General features: G+C 42.6%; 1 protein-coding gene across 2 annotated transcripts in view; it reads right to left on the bottom strand.

Annotated features, from left to right (window-relative positions):
* Nucleotides 1-16,589: 16,589 nt before the first annotated feature.
* The window catches only part of LOC115532054 (putative cytochrome P450 120), a 30,594-nt gene continuing 28,432 nt past the window's right edge, over nucleotides 16,590-18,751 (bottom strand). For both annotated transcript variants that reach the window (XR_003973983.1, XM_030341518.1), the window contains one exon: nucleotides 16,590-17,744. Coding sequence is in view for 1 of the 2 variants with exons in the window: in XM_030341518.1 (XP_030197378.1) it covers nucleotides 17,583-17,744 (162 nt within the window). In the remaining variant the exon portion in view is untranslated. The remainder of the gene's footprint in view (nucleotides 17,745-18,751) is intronic.

Here is an 18,751-nt window from a genome sequence, read left to right as displayed (position 1 = left end):
GTTTCATTTAAAATCATGTGTGTGTGTGTGTGTTCGTGTGTGTGTGTGTGTGTGTGTGTGTGTGTGTGTGTGTGTGTGTGTGTGTGTGTGTGTGTGTGTGTGTGTGTGTGTGTGTGTGTGTGTGTGTGTGTGTGTTTTGAGCATTGGGGTGGAGTATGTGGGGAAGTTGTTTGTGTGTGCGTGTGTGTGAGGGTTTTAAGGTCCGGGGTGGTGTATGCGCGTGTGTCTTTCGAGGTCTTTGTGCATTTCAAGGACGGATAACATGACCACGGGCCCTGGAAACAAACCAGCCATGGACCCCTACCAACACGCAAATACATGCACAAGCACACCGAATTGGGTTGCATATTATAACTCATGCATTCCACAATCACACACATTATAATGCAGCGCGCAGCCAGGAGAGTGAGAGAGTGAGAGAGAGAGAGAGAGAGAGAGAGAGAGAGAGAGAGAGAGAGAGAGAGAGAGAGAGAGAGAGAGAGAGAGAGAGAGAGAGAGAGAGAGATTATCTAACCCCGCGGCTGCGGGCATGCATAGTGCTAGCCGCTCGTCTTAACAGCAGAACATGGAATTTGTCAGGTTAATATCATGACTTTAAAAGCACCGAATGACTTCCTTTAACAAATTAACGAGTTAAAAAATTTTGAGATGGACGGTATTTGTTGTACCAGCGCAGTATCTATAGTATCTTTTTCTTTCGTTTGTTTACTCTATGCCGACCCGCTTAGCACACGTTTTTCAGTTTTCACTGTGAAATTGACCATTGACCAAGCACTACGACATTGACGTCACGTCACGTTATTTTTTTTTTAAATGTGATGTTTTCAAAAACAGTCTTGGCTTTTTGAAAAAAATTTAATAAAAAAAAAATATATATATATAGGCCTATAAATATATCAAGGCCCCCCCCATTGGCCAGGGCCCTGGACAGGTACCCACTTTGCCCATGCGGTATATCGTCATTGGTGCATGTGTGTGCTTGTGTGTGCGTGTGTGTTTTTTGAGTTTCAAGAATTGTTTGTGTGCCTGTGTGTGTAGCAGAAGATGTGTCCGTGTGTACGTGGGTGTGTTTGTGTGGGTGTATGGGTGGTAGTAGGTGTATAATGTGTACTGTGTGTGTCTTTGTGTGTGTAGTAGAAAATGTGTCTGTGTGTGTGTGCGGTGGAAGATGTGTGCGTGTGTGTGTTTGTTTGTGTGGGTGGAGGAAGATGTGTGTGGTTAAGAGGAGGAAGCAGAGTATCCTTGTTAACTGACACTGTCACTTTTAAGTGATTGGATTTCCTGTGTTTGTGTGTGTGTGTGTGTGTGTGTGTGTGTGTGTGTGTGTGTGTGTGTGTGTGTGTGTGTGTGTGTGTGTGCATCTGTTAGAGAGTGTGTTTGTGTGTGTGCGCACAATGCCATAGTAAGTTTCAGTACATGTAAGCAAGTGTGCCATTATGTGTGTGTGTGTGTGTGTGTGTGTGTGTGTGTGCGTGTGTGTGTGTGTGTGTGTGTGTGTGTGTGTGTGTGTGTGTGTGTGTGTGTGTGCGTGCTAGTTGCCGAATTCTACGACATTTATGTGTTTCAACACACTACCCTCTATGTCTTAACGCTGGATTCAACATGTTTCTCTAAAACTTGAAATCGTATTTCATATTTTCACAAGGCCATTTGAATAGCCTGGCTCATTTCTTTACAGTTCATTTGCCTGTGTGGACCTCTGAATCCTGGCTGCATTCCCATATGCAGTCATTGCAAACATATTTAAACCAGAAGAAAGAATCTAAATTTAATCTGGTGCACCCCAAAACACATGTAATTAATTGAAATGGGCTATTCAATAAAAACAATTATTATCACACCTAGAGGGTGCATTTCCTCAATTAAATATGTGCTGTTTAAATTTCTGGGGATGCTAACAGGCTGGAATGGAATGTTACAGCATAATTGCGTGCTGGACAACCGGGATCCAGCACGCAATAGGGCAGCATGCTAACGGCTATCTGCTAACAAGGTACCTCGTGCTATACCATAGCATAACAGCAGTAACTATGCGTGTGTCTCTTACCAGGGTCTTATCAGGGCCTCAGGGTCCAAATGTTCATGTCTCTAAACGTTTCACACTCTGTCGGTCTGTCAGTCTCTCTATTGGTCTGTCAGTCTCTCTATCTCTCTCTTATTCTCTCTCTCTTAGCTATCTCCATCATAGCAGTCTCCATCATAGCATCCTCGTCTCTATGCGGATAAGAATCGGTGGTTGCCATGACGACCAACTTGTCAAAACACAAATGTCTTCAAATCTGTGTGTGTGTGTGTGTGTGTGTGTGTGTGTGTGTGTGTGTGTGTGTGTGTGTATGAGAGCGAGAATGTGTATGAGGGGCCGCCTTGGAAGGAATTCATACTTGGTCTTACACACACTATTATAATCTCGCATATACACCAGTATACTCATAGACACACTATTATTCTCCTTTTACATGTATGTATGAGAGTGTATAGTAGTGTATTCGATAGAGTCTAGTAGTGTATGTTAGAGAGTATATATGTTTATGCAAGAGAATATAGTAGTGTGTGTGAGAGAGTTTAGAAGTGTGTGTAAGAGAGTTTGAATGAAACGGAAGTGAGTTTGAATGAAACGGAAGTGAGTTTGAATGAAACGGAAGTGAGTTTGAATGAAACGGAAGTGAGTTTGATTCCTCAGTTCCTGATTAGCTGACAGAAGAGGCGGTAGCTCCGGCGCTCAAAATACTGCGCCGTCATTTTACTCTTGAATCTCCACCGATGTTGTTATGCTGCGAACAGGCAACCAAAAAAATGGTCGCCTGGTCGCGTGGTCCTCTGAGTTTGAGAGAGGCTACCTCTTGTGACCGCCAATTCATTCTCAACCATGGCCGGTCTCTACGTGTTGTGGAAGTACCAGAGACGTCGGAAAAACCGACGCAGTCGTTTAGGTTTCATAATATCATCTGTTCTATAAAATATTCTAATCTAGAACCCTCCGGGAGCTCCGGCGGGGGGTCCTGGAGCTCTATCGATCTGTATAATATAATATAATATCATATAATGGCCGAAAGATGTGTGCGCCTCTGGATGATATCATGAATCTTTACGACTGCGTCGGGTTCTCGGACGTCTCTGGTTCTTCCACATCAAACTGAAGTCCAGATTGAAACACGACATGGAGGAGAAAGGGATTGTTGCCGTTTGCGGACTCCCGGAGCTCCTCCGGCGAGGAGGTGCAGCAGGTCCCGCCGCCCCCCGGAGCTGAGCTCCCGGTCCCTCTGGGAGTCCGCAAACGTCAACAACGCCCTTTTCCCTCCGTGTCGTGGTTCAATTGTAGTGACCACGGAAGAGGCAGTGAATGAAGCAATGTTTAGACAGCGATTTATGAGATACCACCGCTAATAAACCGTTGGAACACATACAAGACCGGTAACCACGACAATGCCGGTAACCACAACAAATCCTGCGAAGCCAAATCCCCACGGGAGCTCCCCCGCTAATAATAATAATACATTTTATTTATAACGCACTTTACATCAACTCAATGACCTCAAAGTGCTACGATGCACATTCAAAGAAATACAACATGAAAGACTAACTAGATTAAAAAGAAAAAATAACAGAGAAAAAAATAATAATTTAAAATAGCAGTTTAGCCAAAGGCTTTTCTAAAAAGATGTGTTTTTAGGCCTTTTTTAAAAGAATCCACAGTCTGTGGGGCCCTTAGATGGTCAGGGAGAGCATTCCACTGACTTGGTGCCCATAATTCGGAGCCTTGTCCTCGGAAGCTGGAGGAGGTTGGCCTGTCCAGAGCGGAGATGGCGTGAGGAGGAATGGGGAGTGATGAGGTCTTTGAGGTATAGGGGGGCAGTGCCATGGAGGCACTTGTGGGGCAGAAGGGAGATCTTGAATTTGATCCTGTACTGGACAGGAAGCCAGTTGAGGGATTTCAGGATGGGTGTGATGTGGTGGTACTTCTGCACCTCCATCAGGATCCTGGCAGCACAATTCTGGATGTACTGCAGCCGCTGGATGTTCTTGCTGGGGATCCTGATGAGGAGTGCATTACAGTAGTCCAGCCTGGAGGAGGCGATGGCGTGGACAAGTTTTTCGGAATCGGGGAGAGTGAGTATGGGGCGGAGTTTTGCAATGTTCCTGAGGAGGAAGAAGGAGGTTTTGCAAAGATGTTGAATGTGGGCCACAAAGGTCAGAGGGTCCATTCTGACAACGAGGTTAGTGACTAAGGATGAGAGGTGGAAGTCATTGCCGGAGAAGCTGATGTTGGTGATAGTGGATGACCGGGTCTGGTGTGGAGTGCCAACAAGAATGGCTTCCGTTTTTGAGCCATTGAGCTGCTGGAAGTTAGCCCCCATCCACACCTTTATCTCCTCCAGGCAGGTGGAAAGTGTGGATAGTGCTGCAGAGGGGTTTGGGTTTGTTTTTATGTAGAGCTGGGTGTCATCAGCGTAGCAGTGGAAAGATATTCCATGCAGGCTGATTGCACAACCAAGGGGGAGCATGTATAGCGTGAAGAGAGTGGGGCCAAGGACTGATCCTTGTGGGACACCACAAGTGACAGAGTGCGTGTACGATTTAGCATCACCCAGTGATACATACTCTGTTCTGTCCGAGAGATATGATGTGAACCATGCCAGGGTAGTGTCAGAGAGACCGATGGAGTAGTGAAGGCGTTGTAAAAGGATGTGGTGGTCGACGGTGTCAAAGGCTGCGGTGAGGTCGAGAAGGATGAGAAGTGATGGAGAGCCAGCATCAGCAGTCATCAGCAGGTCATTGGTGACCCTGACCAGGGCAGTTTCCGTACTGTGGCCAGAGCGGAAACCAGACTGGAACTTCTCATAAAGACTGTTTGTTATGAGGTGGTTGTGGAGTTGGGCAGAAACTACCTTTTCCAACACCTTTGATAGGAAAGGGAGGTTGGAGATGGGGCGGTAGTTGGCAGGTTCTTCGGGGTCAAGGCTGGGCTTTTTGAGTAATGGCTTGATGACAGCAGTTTTCAGAGACGTGGGGACATAGTCGGACCAGAGAGACTGATTGATGATTTTGGTGATCATGGGACTAATTGCAGAGGAGTGACTTTTTATCAGGGTTGAGGGAAATGGATCCAGGTCACAGGTGGTGGGCTTCATCTTCCTTAGGATGTCTTCAACCTCATGCTGAGGGATGTCTGTAAAACCGCAGAGGAACTGAGTAGTCCCGGACTGAGGGTCCCGGAGGTTTCTAGATTAGAATATTTTATAGAACGGGTGATATTATGTATCCTAAACCACTGCGTCGTTTTTTCTGACGTCTCTGGTACTTCCACAACACGTAGAGACCGGCCATGGTTGAGAATGAATTGGCGTTCACAAGAGGAAGCATAACATCATCGCTGGAGATTCAATTGTGAAATGAGAGCACAGTATTTTGAGCGCCAGATGCTACCGCCTCTTCTGTCAGCAAATCAAGAACTGAGGAATCAAACGCACTTCCGTTTCAGTCAAACTCTCTCACACACAATACTATTCTCTCTCACACACACTACTATATTCTCTTGCATAAACAACTATACTCTCTCACATACACTACTATACTCTCTCACAAACACTACTATACTCTCTCACATACACGACTACACACACTCATTCATACATGTAAAAGGAGTATAATAGTGTGTGAATATGAGTATAGTGGTGTTTATGCGAGATTATAATAGTGTGTGTAAGACCAAGTATGAGTTCTGTCCCAGGCAGCCCCTCATAAATATGTGTGTTTATGCGTGCATGTGTATTTTGGGTGGCATGTGTATGTGAATGAATTGTCCAGGGGTGATTATTTTAGCCTCAATATATTCATCTATTTATTGTCCATTATAGTCTCAGTTTGTCGAGCTCACATTACTGTGTAATTGAATGTCATTGTTGTAATTGTGATAAAATATATAGTGGTATTGCACCTTTTGTGCATGGACATGATACATACAAGTAAAAGACAGGGAACACTTGACTGAATACCCTGAGATGAATGAGACATAATTGAAACTTGGTATAGTAGAATTAAAAGTGTTACAGAATGACTTCATAGACAAACTGACTCACTTAACACGTTGTATTTATCTTATTAAAGAAGAAAAGGACCCTGAGGAGGATGGGATGAGGAGGAGAAGGAGAGAAAGAAGGAGGGAATAAAGAGGGAGGGAGAGAGAGAGAATGGGCAGAAGGAGAGAATGAGGAGGATGGAGAGAGAGATGATGAAGGACTCTATTAAGAAGCTCTTGATAACACCTTGGTGACTAATGCTCTGGGCTTCCTGCTGTCTGAGCAGCCAGAAAGTAAGTGTTACATCTGTGAGTGTGCATGTGTGTGTGTGAGTGTGTGTGTGTGAGTGTGTGTGTGTGTGTGTGTGTGTGTGTGTGTGTGTGTGTGTGTGTGTGTGTGTGTGTGTGTGTGTGTGTGTGTGTGTGTGTGTGCGCGTGTGTGTGTGTGTTAGTGTGTGTGGCACATGGCTACCTTGTGCAGTATATTGAGGCTAACGTTAAATGACTCAAAATACATCTAAGATGTTCATCTAAGGCGTTCCAGATCAGGCCCTGGTTCCCTCGGTCCCCTCCGGTACCGACTCAGCCTCCAGCTCAGCTCTCCTGTGTCTGAGGCCCCGCCCACCGTCACCATGTGATCTCCTAGGTCATCTCTCTTAGGCTCCTAGGGCTCCCTAGCTCATAAATGCAGGGCTGAGGCTACGTTGCCATTTAGGCGTTCCTGCTCTCACACACGCTACTCCGATTCACAAGGACCACGTTTAGGGGGTGTTGCCAGAATGGTTGATTGATGTTACCTGGAGCCCAAAACGGACAGTATTAGGGATGCAATATAAATATATATATATATATATATATATATATATATATATATATATAATAAAGATGTTCATGTGGGGTTGTATATGTAGGTCCACAGCCCAGTGTGTTTGTATAGCACACATCTGAGCAGCAATTGGCGCTAACATGCTAATGAAAAGCTAACCTGTGGCTTTGTTCTGCCATCTGGACTCGCTGCTCTCCTTCCTATCACTCACACACACACACACACACACACACACACACACACACACACACACACACACACACACACACACACACATAAAGACTCACACACACTCACAAACACAGACACATACACACACAAACACACACAGACACAGACACACACACACACGCACGCACGCACGCACGCACGCACGCACGCACGCACGCACGCACGCACGCACACACACACACACACACACACACACACACACACACACAGAGACTTTTCACCTGTTTATTGTAAATTTCTCATCCTCTCATTAATAAAAGTCCCACTCTCTCATTCACATTTTTTCTATCTTACCTCCCTCCCCCAACTATCCGTCTCTCTCTCTCCCCCGCTCTCTTTCCTGCTTGCTCTCTCCCCTCTCTCTCTCTCATCCATACTTATGATATTAGCTGCCGGTGTGTGTGTGAGTGAGAGCTTGGATGAGTGTGTGTCTGTGTGTGTGTGTGTGTTAGTGTGGGTTTGTGTGTGTGTGTGAGAGTGTGTGTCATAGTGTGTGTGTCGTAACAGTAGCAGGATATTGCATTAAGCAGAACGGGGTCTGATGACATGTGCACGCAAAGTGCACGTTGAAAACTCAGACCTTCTTGGGCTTCTAAGAACGAATGGGAAACACATCTTTCGCTTTACCTCAAGTCAATTGCAACATTTAATCTCGAATTTGCTTCTCTAAATTGCTTAATAATGTTATATTCGAAATGATAGTTAACATTGTAAATTTGTTGAGTACATTAGGATATTGACTTGTTTACGGATTCGCTCTTCATCTTAACTTTCTATCAACACATGAATGTATTTCCTCTGAAGATCTGTGAGTCGTCTGCTGACTGTTTCTAGAGGGTTCCATTGTCGTCCCTGGCAACATGACACATCTATTCCTTGGCCTCTCCACATCCTCTCAGACATGGAGTTTGAGCTGAAAGAACATGATTACAATATTGATCAGTGCTCTAAGTACCCAACCACATCCTGGCTGATCAATACTCATGTTTTTCCTGCCCCAATATCCTGTTCCTTGACCCCCCAACCCCCAATCATAACCTTTTCTACCTGGCCCCACCCCCATTTCCTGTTCTACCTTTCTCCTCCCCCATTTCCTGTTCTACCTGGCACGCCCCCATTTCCTGTTCTACCTTAGACAGGATCTAAACAAAGACCAGCTATTGGCCGTTAATGGGGGATGGTCCTTTAGGGCCTGGGTAGCCCCTAATAATGAATGCAATATTTACTATTTTATTATACAAAATGACAATCAGCAGACGCTTTTATCCAAAGCGACATACAGTGACTTGAGATACGTGTCATTAAGGAGCTGGTTGGGGTAAAGGACCCCCTACTCAAGGACACTCAATGTTAGGAAGCCCATATTGGGAATCAAACCCAAACCTTTTGGCTGGGAGTCAGTCCACCCTAGCCACTACTACACTATCCTGTTGCCTGCCCCTTTGTCTTGGAGTTGACACTACACTAGCTATTTTAACTAACACTTTGAGCTAGTCTTGAATCTAGAGTCTATGGATGTATTAGTCATTTGGTAGCATGTAGCTTGTATTGCTGCAACTGTACAAAAGTATTTTGTTTCAAGTCAACGCTAATTTCTTATCGTGCATAGCAGCGCAACTTTTCCACTTGGCTGTAAGTTAAGACAGTAATTAGCATTTATTAGCACTTATTAACATTTATTAACATCAATAGGCGATTGTTTAAGGCTGTTCACTAGTCTTGTAGTTCAGGGTCCTCTGTTCTGTGTTATTCATTCATTAATATGCCAATTAATTTAGGATTTGGATTTCAGATTGTATGCATCTCAATCTAATATTTAATTCCAGTTATACGCCGTTAATCCTATCTGTAGTCTCGAGTGCAACAAGAAAATAGTGTGCGTGTACTACGGTAGGTTGTGTTCCTGAAAGAGAGAGGGAGAATGAGTAAGGGAGAAAATATGGCAGCATATGAATATGTGTGTGGCTGTTTCACTTTCTGAGTGAGTGTCTGTTTGTGTATGTAGACCGCATTCTGTGTGTTTCTGAGTGTGTGACATTATAGAGTGGTTTAGCAAACAGAACTCTTATTTGTTGTAAAAAGCAGAACAACGGCATCTTTCAGAGTCCGGTGCTTACATCTGATTTCGAGCTCCTGGGGTATTCAAATAGCTAGCATATCTCTGTAGGATCTGCAGACAAAAGACTCTACGACTCTCGAGGCACTCCAGCACAGAGATCCTGTTCATCCTATAGCATTGAGTCATCTACGTATGCGTGCAGTTAGAAATTATGAAAAGAGATGTTGTTCTTTATATTTCCAGCCGAATATAAGCGACTGGAATATGTTGGCAGCAAACTTATATCTGAGTCATTGATAGCATCGCCATGTCATGGCGACAGGCTAATAACACCCAAGAGGATGGCGCCCCAGCCCCCCAACTATACTGATAGTAGTCATGAGTATTACTGAGACAAAAAAGGGTTCAGCCGTAGACACAGTATAAAGGAAGTTTCACATAATCTGCTGAACCCAAGGTTGCCTACGTCAAAGCAGGGCAACTTTCGCATTCATGCTGTAACCACTAAGAGAGTAAACAAAGGGAAACTTAGACACACTGCTAACCTCACAAATCTCATATCTATTGCCTCCAAACCAAAAACAACCTTAAAGCCTATCAACAACACCATCAGGATGGCTCTACTTAATGTGAGGTCTCTTAATAACAAATCATTTTTAGTTAATGATTTTATTACCACTTCTAAACTGGATTTTATATTTTTAACTGAAACATGTCTGGAACAAATTAACAGTGCAACCGTTCTGATAGAGACAGCTCCTCCCAACTATAAGTTTTTTGATGCATGTAGATCTGGAAAAAGAGGTGGAGGGGTTGCTGCTATATTTAAAAATGTATTTCAGGGGAAACAGATGTTATTTGGTGATTTTCCATCGTTCGAATACCTTAGTGCTGTATTGAAATGCTCCCCCAGAGTTCTCCTATTAATTATTTACAGGCCACCCACATATTCTGCAAATTTTTTCGATGACTTCACAGAATTATTGTCTAGCATCTCCACAGAATTTGACTGTCTAGTTATAACTGGTGACTTCAATTTTCATACTGATGATTTGAATGACAAGTGTGCAAAAAAACTTTTTGCCTTTTTGGACACATTTGAACTGTCTCAACATGTGAAAGAGGCTACTCATTGTAAGGGGCACACTCTAGACCTGGTTATCACAAAGGACCTCAATGTTTCTGATCTCTCTGTGACTGATCATTCCTTGTCTGACCACTTTTGTGTTTTCTTTAACATATCTTTTATTCCCGATATACAGACAAAATCAAACACTGTCAAAAAACGGTATATCAATGAAGATTCTAATGTACTTTTTAAAAAGGGCATCTCCTTGCTACCACCTCTAAACCCATGTTCTCCTGATGATCTTGTAGAAAACTTTAATTTGAACATTTTGAAAGTCATAGATGTCATTGCACCTTATAAGGTTAAAACGATTTCTGGAAAGCAAAAGGCACCCTGGAGAAAAGCTGCTTCTGTAACAGCACAGAAAAAGGAATGCAGGAAGGTTGAACGCATCTGGCGTAAAACAAAACTTCATATTCACCATGATATCTATAAAGACAGCCTCCGTGCCTACAATTTAGACTTAAAAAATGCTAGAGAAACATTTTTCTCCAATATCATTAAAACCAACACTAATAATGCAAAAACCCTATTTGCAACTGTTGACAGACTGACCAACCCCCCAACAGAAATTCCACCTGAATTCCATTCCACGCAGAAATGCAATGAGTTTGCAGCTTTTTATATTGATAAAATTGAAGGTATCAGACGCGCCATCAATATCTCCACTTCAAACAAAAATGTTGGACTACCACCCTGTTCAGGCAAAAAATACGTGGCAAGGATGGCATGCTTTAATGTTATAGACTCTCAAAATCTTGTGGAAACTGTGACACAACTAAAGCCATCCACCTGTTGCCTTGATACTATACCTACCAACCTCTTTAAGAATGTTTTCGACTGCCTAGCAGTAGACATATTGCAGATAGTTAACAACTCTCTCCAGTCAGGCAATTTCCCAAAAGCTTTGAAAACTGCAGTTATTAAACCCCTTTTAAAAAAGCGGAGCCTAGATGCCTCTATTATTAACAACTACAGACCAATATCGAATCTACCCTTCATAAGTGAAATCATTGAGAAATTTGTCCTCCAGCAACTAAATCACTTCCTGGCATCAACTGGTTGCTATGACACCTTCCAATCAGGATTTCGACCCCTGCACAGCACAGACCGCCCTTATTAAAGTTGTAAACGACATCAGTCTTAACACAGACTCTGGCAAAACCTCAATACTAATGCTACTTGACCTCAGTGCTGCATTCGACACTGTGGACCATACATTACTTCTGGAAAGGTTAGAAAACTGGGTGGGGCTTTCAGGCACTGTCTTAAATTGGTTCAGGTCTTACCTACAAAATAGGAACTACTTTGTTTCCATTGGCGACTTTGTATCAGAATCAACCAACGTGACATGTGGAGTCCCACAAGGTTCGATCTTAGGACCCTCTTTATTCAACATCTACATGCTCCCACTAGGGCAAATCATTCAAAATAACAATATTGAGCATAATTGCTATGCTGATGACACGCAAATCTATGTATCGCTATCACCAAATGATTATCGGCCCTTAGATCTGCTGTGCCAGTGCATTGAGCAAGTGAAGGAATGGATGTGCCGAAATTTCCTTCAACTAAATGAGGACAAAACAGAGATAATTGTATTTGGTTCTAAAACGGAAAGGCTTAAAGTAACCCAACACCTTCACTCTCTGTCCCTGAAAACCTCAATCAAAGCCAGAAATCTAGGGGTTATCATGGATTCAGATTTACATTTTGACAGTCACATCAAATCAGTTACAAAATCGGCATATTATCACCTTAAAAATGTAGCAAGACTTAGAGGGCTCATGTCCACCGAAGGCTTACAAAAACTTGTGCATGCCTTTATCACTAGTAAGCTTGATTACTGCAATGGTCTCCTTACAGGTCTCCCAAAACAAACTCTGAGGAAGCTTCAGCTTGTTCAGAATGCTGCTGCTAGAGTTCTAACAAAGACCAAAAAATTTGATCATATTACACCAATTCTGAAATCGTTACATTGGCTTCCTGTAAGTCAGAGAATTGATTTTAAAATCATGTTGCTTACCTATAAATCCCTACATGGTTTAGGCCCAAAATATTTAACTGAGATGCTTCCACTAAATCAGCCTTTTAGACCACTAAGAAGCTCTGAGACCAATCTGTTAATTATCCCGAGAGTAAACACAAAACATGGGAAAGCAGGATTTAGTTACTACGCAACAAATAGCTGGAATAAACTCCCAGAGGATTTAAGACTTGCCCCAACTCTGAGCACCTTTAAAACAAGACTGAAGACTTTTATGTTTGCTATAGCTTTCTGCTAAATAACTTTGCCTTTATTTTCTATTTTAATACTAAAATGCCTTTTTATCTCTCTATTTTTTTTTGCATATGTTTTTCTTTTACTTACCTATTATTTTATTTTATTGTATGACAATGTTTATATGTGAAGCACTTTGAGTCTGCCTTGTGTATGAAAAGTGCTATATAAATAAAGTTGCCTTGCCTTGCCTTAAATATATCAACAACGCAGAGTTGGAACTATAATCATAGACCAACACAGATAGAGACATAATCATAATTTAACTTAACATACATATAACATATATGAACAATTGTTATTGTTAATATGAACTCTTGTTATCCATCGAGGTATCGAAAACTGGGCTGGTTTTACCAAGGTGGTTTGCCTTCAGAAGATACAGTTTTGTTACATAGACATTTCCATTTTCAGCTTTTAATACTTTAAGGATTCACTATGTGTAGGCTATGGTCTACATCTACTTGGTAGAAAAAATATCCGCAGTATATGACTCCCATGTCAGGTTTGGTACAAAAATGTCCCCTATACTGACCAAAGAACCAGTGGTAACTCCAGTCAATGTCCAAACTATCCATTATTTAAAAGGTAAAGGACCTATAAACATGTCTAAAACTACATCCAAAATCAAGCATGATGATTTAAAAGTTACAAACAAAACATTGGATGATGTCAACAAAATCTACAGATTGAGCATACAATTGCATTGCAATGCATTTAAATGAGTCGTTGCTGATGTTACATGAGGAAAGTAAATAAATCTACATTGAACATTCGGAATCAATGTAAGTTCAATAAAGTATTTTTTTGATTTTCTCTTTTCTTTGAGAGTGATAGAGATAGAGAGAGAGAGAGAGAGTGTGAGAGCGAGAGAGAGAGATGCTAAAGCATTTCCTTTCACACACATACCAACATGAATGCAGGCCATTTAAATATATTCATCAATGGATTGTCCATTATAGTCTCAGATTGTCACATTACTGTGGAATTTAATGTAATTGTTGTAATTGTAATAAAATATGAATCGGTATTGCATTGTGTGTGTGTGTGCATGCATGTTCTTAAGGGTGTGTATAGATTATCCGTGAATAGTATTAAGCCCTATATTTAGATTGAAATGATCTCCAGTTGATTGGACGTATTTGTGCGTGTACTACTCAAGTTATGTTTTCTATAAATATCTAGGTTAAGCAGTGTGGGTGTGTGTCTGTTTATGTGTGTGCAAGTGTATTTGTGTGTGTATGCATGTGGGAGCAGCAAACTAACAGAAAGTAAGAGGCTTTAGATATGACGATCAGTTGCTAAGCGATGGCGGTTGCTAGGCAGCAGTAGGGGGAGGGGATCCCACCGGTTCTGTCAGTGTTCCTGAAGACACACCTCACTTCCTGTGTGTATGTGTGTCATGTGTTTCTGTCTGTCAATGTGTTGTACTCTGAGTACAATCTAAATGAATTAAGGAAATATCCACATTCCACCGGCTGATATTTGTAAGTGTGTAATGTTCAGGGTGTTCGCCACCCAGCCCAAAGGTACTGGGTTAGATTCCCAATGTCTGGGGAACCTGTAGGCCGCCAAAGAACAAAACACCCTCTAAGTCATAAATGCTTATCACATGTCTCTGGATTCACAGTAAGTCACAGTGGATAAAACAACTGCTAATAAATAAATCATAATTCTACTTCTAGAACATTCGGGACCTGAAGGCTCAACTAATCTCAGTCCCGTACTCAAAGGGCTTCACCAAAACCCCATATTATGCAACACTCTCCAACCCTGAGCCCTCTAAATGACCTAAAGCTGTACGTCCCCAAAACCAGAGGCAAGAACCCAGAGGAGGAATGCAGAAGAAGTCCGTCCTGGGACCAGTACAGTTCATCCCAAACCCATCTGTGTCCTCTATCTACAGTCCGTCTCTGTCCTCGGGTTAAAGGGGTAGTTCGGAATTTTGGACATAGGGCATGGTTCCCTAGTTAGCCTTGGTGTTCTTTATCATTGGAGACAGTTTTCAACACATTTCATTCAGTCCTTCTACTTGCATTTTGCTCGTGCTAGGCTAGCGCACGGCAACGGGCAATACGAGCCTGCTAATAAAACAGTCTTACCCACTCCACAGTACAGCCGGGGCAAATCGACTATAACGCCAGACGGTCGATGTAAATGTCTGTGTTGATAGAATAATGTTAGAAATAAAACCAAATTCTCCTGCCTTTCTCTGCGTGCAGTATCACACAAAAATCCGTAATGTTGGGTCGCCATGGTGTATATAGGCCTATAGAGCGGGGTTCCGTTCATTTAATATGCATAGTTTCCAATAACTCCTGCTCAGCCCCTCGCAGCTTACGCGTGACCGTGACGAGTGTGTCTCTAACCTTCCGGGAGTAGTAGCAGGATTCAATACATTTAAATTCAAAAACAGTTGTGGAAGAAAATAAAATTCACTGTATCCGGCCCTTTGCATTTGGTAACAGATATAGATATTCGATACTCAAAAAATAAATACAAATAATATAACTTCAGAATAATCTGGCGGCCCAGATATTATGTCTTGCGGGTCAGTTATGGCCCGCGGGCCGCCAGTTGCCAACCCCTGTCTCTCAATGTCTCTTGCCGAATCCGAATCACCCGTCTTTGTTCTTGTTCTTCTGAAGTCCTGTGCTCCAATCTGTCTTGTGAACGATGTCATTGTTGATTCCGGGCAGTGGTTGCTTAGCGATCAGGGAGTTCCGCTTTCACAACATCTGCATCCTTACCAACACTGATGAACTTCCTATTGCTATAGTAACACTTCCAGAGATGTTGTTGATGCTACTCAGTTCCGTATAGAAGATGGGTCCTTAGGTCCTTTTGGAGGGTTGTTATGACTGGTAACCATGGATACAGTATGTGTTTTGACTTCTCTATAGTTACACACATGATCCTGCTCCTGGGGAAGGCGTGGCTGTTTCTGTGTGTGTGTGTGTGTGTGTGTGTGTGTGTGTGTGTGTGTGTGTGTGTGTGTGTGTGTGTGTGTGTGTTTGTGTGTGTGTGTGTGTGTGTGTGTGTGTGTGTGTGTGTGTGTGTGTGTGTGTGTGTGTGTGTGTGTGAGTGTGTTTGTATTTTTAGTTTGGCTGTTTCTGTGTGTGTGTGTATCAGTGTGTGTGTTTTTGGGCCACAGGCATTGATCAAGGACAAACAACGTTTTTGACAGTTTTTATTTTTTATTTGTGTGGCTGTGTGTGCATGGATGTCGTTTAGTTTTAGTTTTTTCAATGTGTGGTTGCTTAAGTGTGTGTTTGCTATAGTGAGTAATCAGTTTGTGTGTTTCTGTGTGTGTGTGTTACGTCTGTGTGTTGACTGTAAAGTTACATTGGCTGTACAAACATGTTCGAGCCTCCTGGTGTAGAGTCTGATAGAGTTGCAGCATGTTGTATAGAACCGCTGTTTTCTAACAGTGTCCGCAAACTCAACCCAGAGAGTACATCACTGTGCTTTTCAAGAATATGTAGCTTTCCTGTCATTAGACCGTGATCTCAATAGAGCAGTCTGCAGTCAAGTCTCTTAAAGTGTAATTCCGGTGATCCCTCCAGATACTTTTTCATTGAAAATGTATCTACCGTAAATAATATAATAGGTTTGGCTACCGTAAATAATATAATAGAGACGCAAACAAATTTAAAACAGTTAAGTATCAAGAGGGGAGATTGTTAAGTAAAATTTGTTGGCGCCTCTTTGATATTATTTACGGTAGCCGGTAATCAACTTGTGTGGACTTCCTGGAAACATGGACCTACCGGTAAGGCACAGACTTTTTCCCGCTACGCTAACTAAGTTGTTGATGCTTTGTTTTATGTGTAGGGACCCTTATAATGCTGCTGCAGAGGTTTGGTGCTATTTTGAGCTATATTAGTGGTTAAAAAATGCCGATTTTTGGAAGCGTTCGCTGTGCCCCTTGCCAATAACATGGAAGCCAAACATTGCGCCGGGCAAACTCTATACTCAATTTTTAATGAAAAAAGTATCTGGAGCGGCTTATTTGATGGGTTTACAAGCCAAAAAAAAGACGCTGGGTTCAATTTTCGCCGGAATTACACTTTAATGTCTAATGCTTCCAACAACAACTAATGGCTGTGCCCAACATTTTAGTAATGATTTATTTCGGAGAGTGGCCAAGCCCACTGCTGGATCAGAAGAGGTTTGAAGGTAACGGGAAACATTTTGATTGAATCATGTCAATGAATTTCAAGTATGTTCTTTTCTGGATTATAGACGTTAGTGCTGTTGTTACATTATGCAGACTTCAGCTTTCCACTTCCTCAGTTATCATTCCCAGTTACTTTGAGTAAGGGCTAGGGTTTACACCATCAAATGTTTTTACTGGGGCTATGATTACTATAAACAGTATAAAACATCATGATTAGCAACAGATTTTCCAATAACCAAATTGTTTCAAATGTAAATGAATTCAGGGGTTGATAGCTTTGTTCACTGAATAGGCAGCTGGTTGCTGAACCTCTCCATCGTTCTCCAGCCACAATCCTCCAGTCCACCCAAAGCCTTCTTGTCATTGTCTCCATGTGATAACCGATAACATACCAGTCGTCAGTGCCCTTTTTTTTTCTTTGTGTGTGTGTGTGCAAAAAGCAAATCTAAAAAAATAAATAAAAAATGCCTTGTTTTTTAATTAAAAACAGTGAGTCACTAATGTGCCAAACTCGTTGAGTTCAACCCCTTCCTTCATTATCATTAGCACTAGCCTTCAGTGATCTGAGCAGGCCCGCTGCTCCCTATACGCAGAGTACCCAGAGTGCGTAGGGCACCAGGTACCTGAGGGGGCACCAAAAATTAAGGTTTGTAAAAACAAAAACAAAAAAAAATACATTATTGAATTAAAAAAAGATGTAAATTAGTTATGAAGTGGCCCACCGTTGTTTGTTCTTAATTGTATAACCTATCACTCAATTTCAGCAAATTAGGTGTTCTTACCTAATATATAAAAAGGGGCTCCCCCCCCCCGCTCGCGTAGGGCACCGAAACGGCCAGCAGCTGCCCTGGATCTGAGCCTCACTGAGGGTGTGTGGGGCAGGAACCGGTCTGGTCCAGTCTGGTGAAGGAGAGGTGGAGCGGTTCGGCCGGGCGGGATGCCGGCAGCCATTTATAGGAGGTGTTCTGGTCGGGGGGGTCCAGGGCCCAGTCGTAGTGAGTCAGCAGGTAGCTGCACGCGGTCTGACCACCCAGACACACCCACACACACACACACACATAATCACACTTTTGTGTTATTGCTTCACACCATATAAAATACATTATCCTTTCACTTCATGTTTCTTGTGGATTTCTGTTATTTTATGTTCTAAACACATATCATATCACAGACAAATACGCAGAGAGTTATATGTATGGTGTGTGTGTTTGACAAATGGTCACATCAATTCAAAGTCTTTGTAAAGGGAGTCCCGCTTCCTTTTTCTAGGTCAGCCTAATCAGGGGAAATTGAAGACATGGTCAGAGCTATTCCATCTCTTCTGTGATACCACCTGGCCTGCTCCTACTGGCTGACCCGGCCTGAGTGAGTGAGTGAGTGAGTGAGTGAGTGAGTGAGTGAGTGAGTGAGTGAGTGAGTGAGTGAGTGAGTGAGTGAGTGAGTGAGTGAGTGAGTGAGTGAGTGAGTGAGTGAGTGAGTGAGAAATGGGGGTTCAGGAAGAGATTAGTCAACCATGCAACGCCTTGCATGGTTGACTCTGCCGTCACTGTGTCAATGTGTGTATTAATCGATGTAAGTCGGATAAAAGCGTCTGCTAAAATGCCCTAATTGTAATTGAAGAGATGGCGAGAGGATTGGAGGTTGGGAAGGGGCGGAAGCGGGATGAGGGCTGGAGGGATGGATAGATTGTGGGACGCGAGGTGCGGAGGAGAAGGGAGGAATTACTCTGACCCAGATTGCGGTTGACTGAACTTTATCCGAGGTGTGTGTGTCATTTGTTGAACCCTATTATGTCATATTGTAACATAAGAAAACAGAATACCATCAGCGTCTTCTTTACTATCTCCATCTGTGTGTGTACTCAGAGAGAAAAAACTAAAGTACAAATTCACATATATATATATACACGCACAATATATATACACATCACGCCACATGCAAAAATTAAGCGATGCATGTACACATATATTCACACACACAAACACACACACACACACACACACACACACACACACACACACACACACAC

This window comes from Gadus morhua, chromosome 19 (assembly GCF_902167405.1).
Source record: "Gadus morhua chromosome 19, gadMor3.0, whole genome shotgun sequence".
NCBI classification, from domain to species: domain Eukaryota; kingdom Metazoa; phylum Chordata; class Actinopteri; order Gadiformes; family Gadidae; genus Gadus; species Gadus morhua.
Note: the sequence above shows the minus strand (reverse complement) of the source record. Positions and strands in the feature narration are given on the sequence as shown.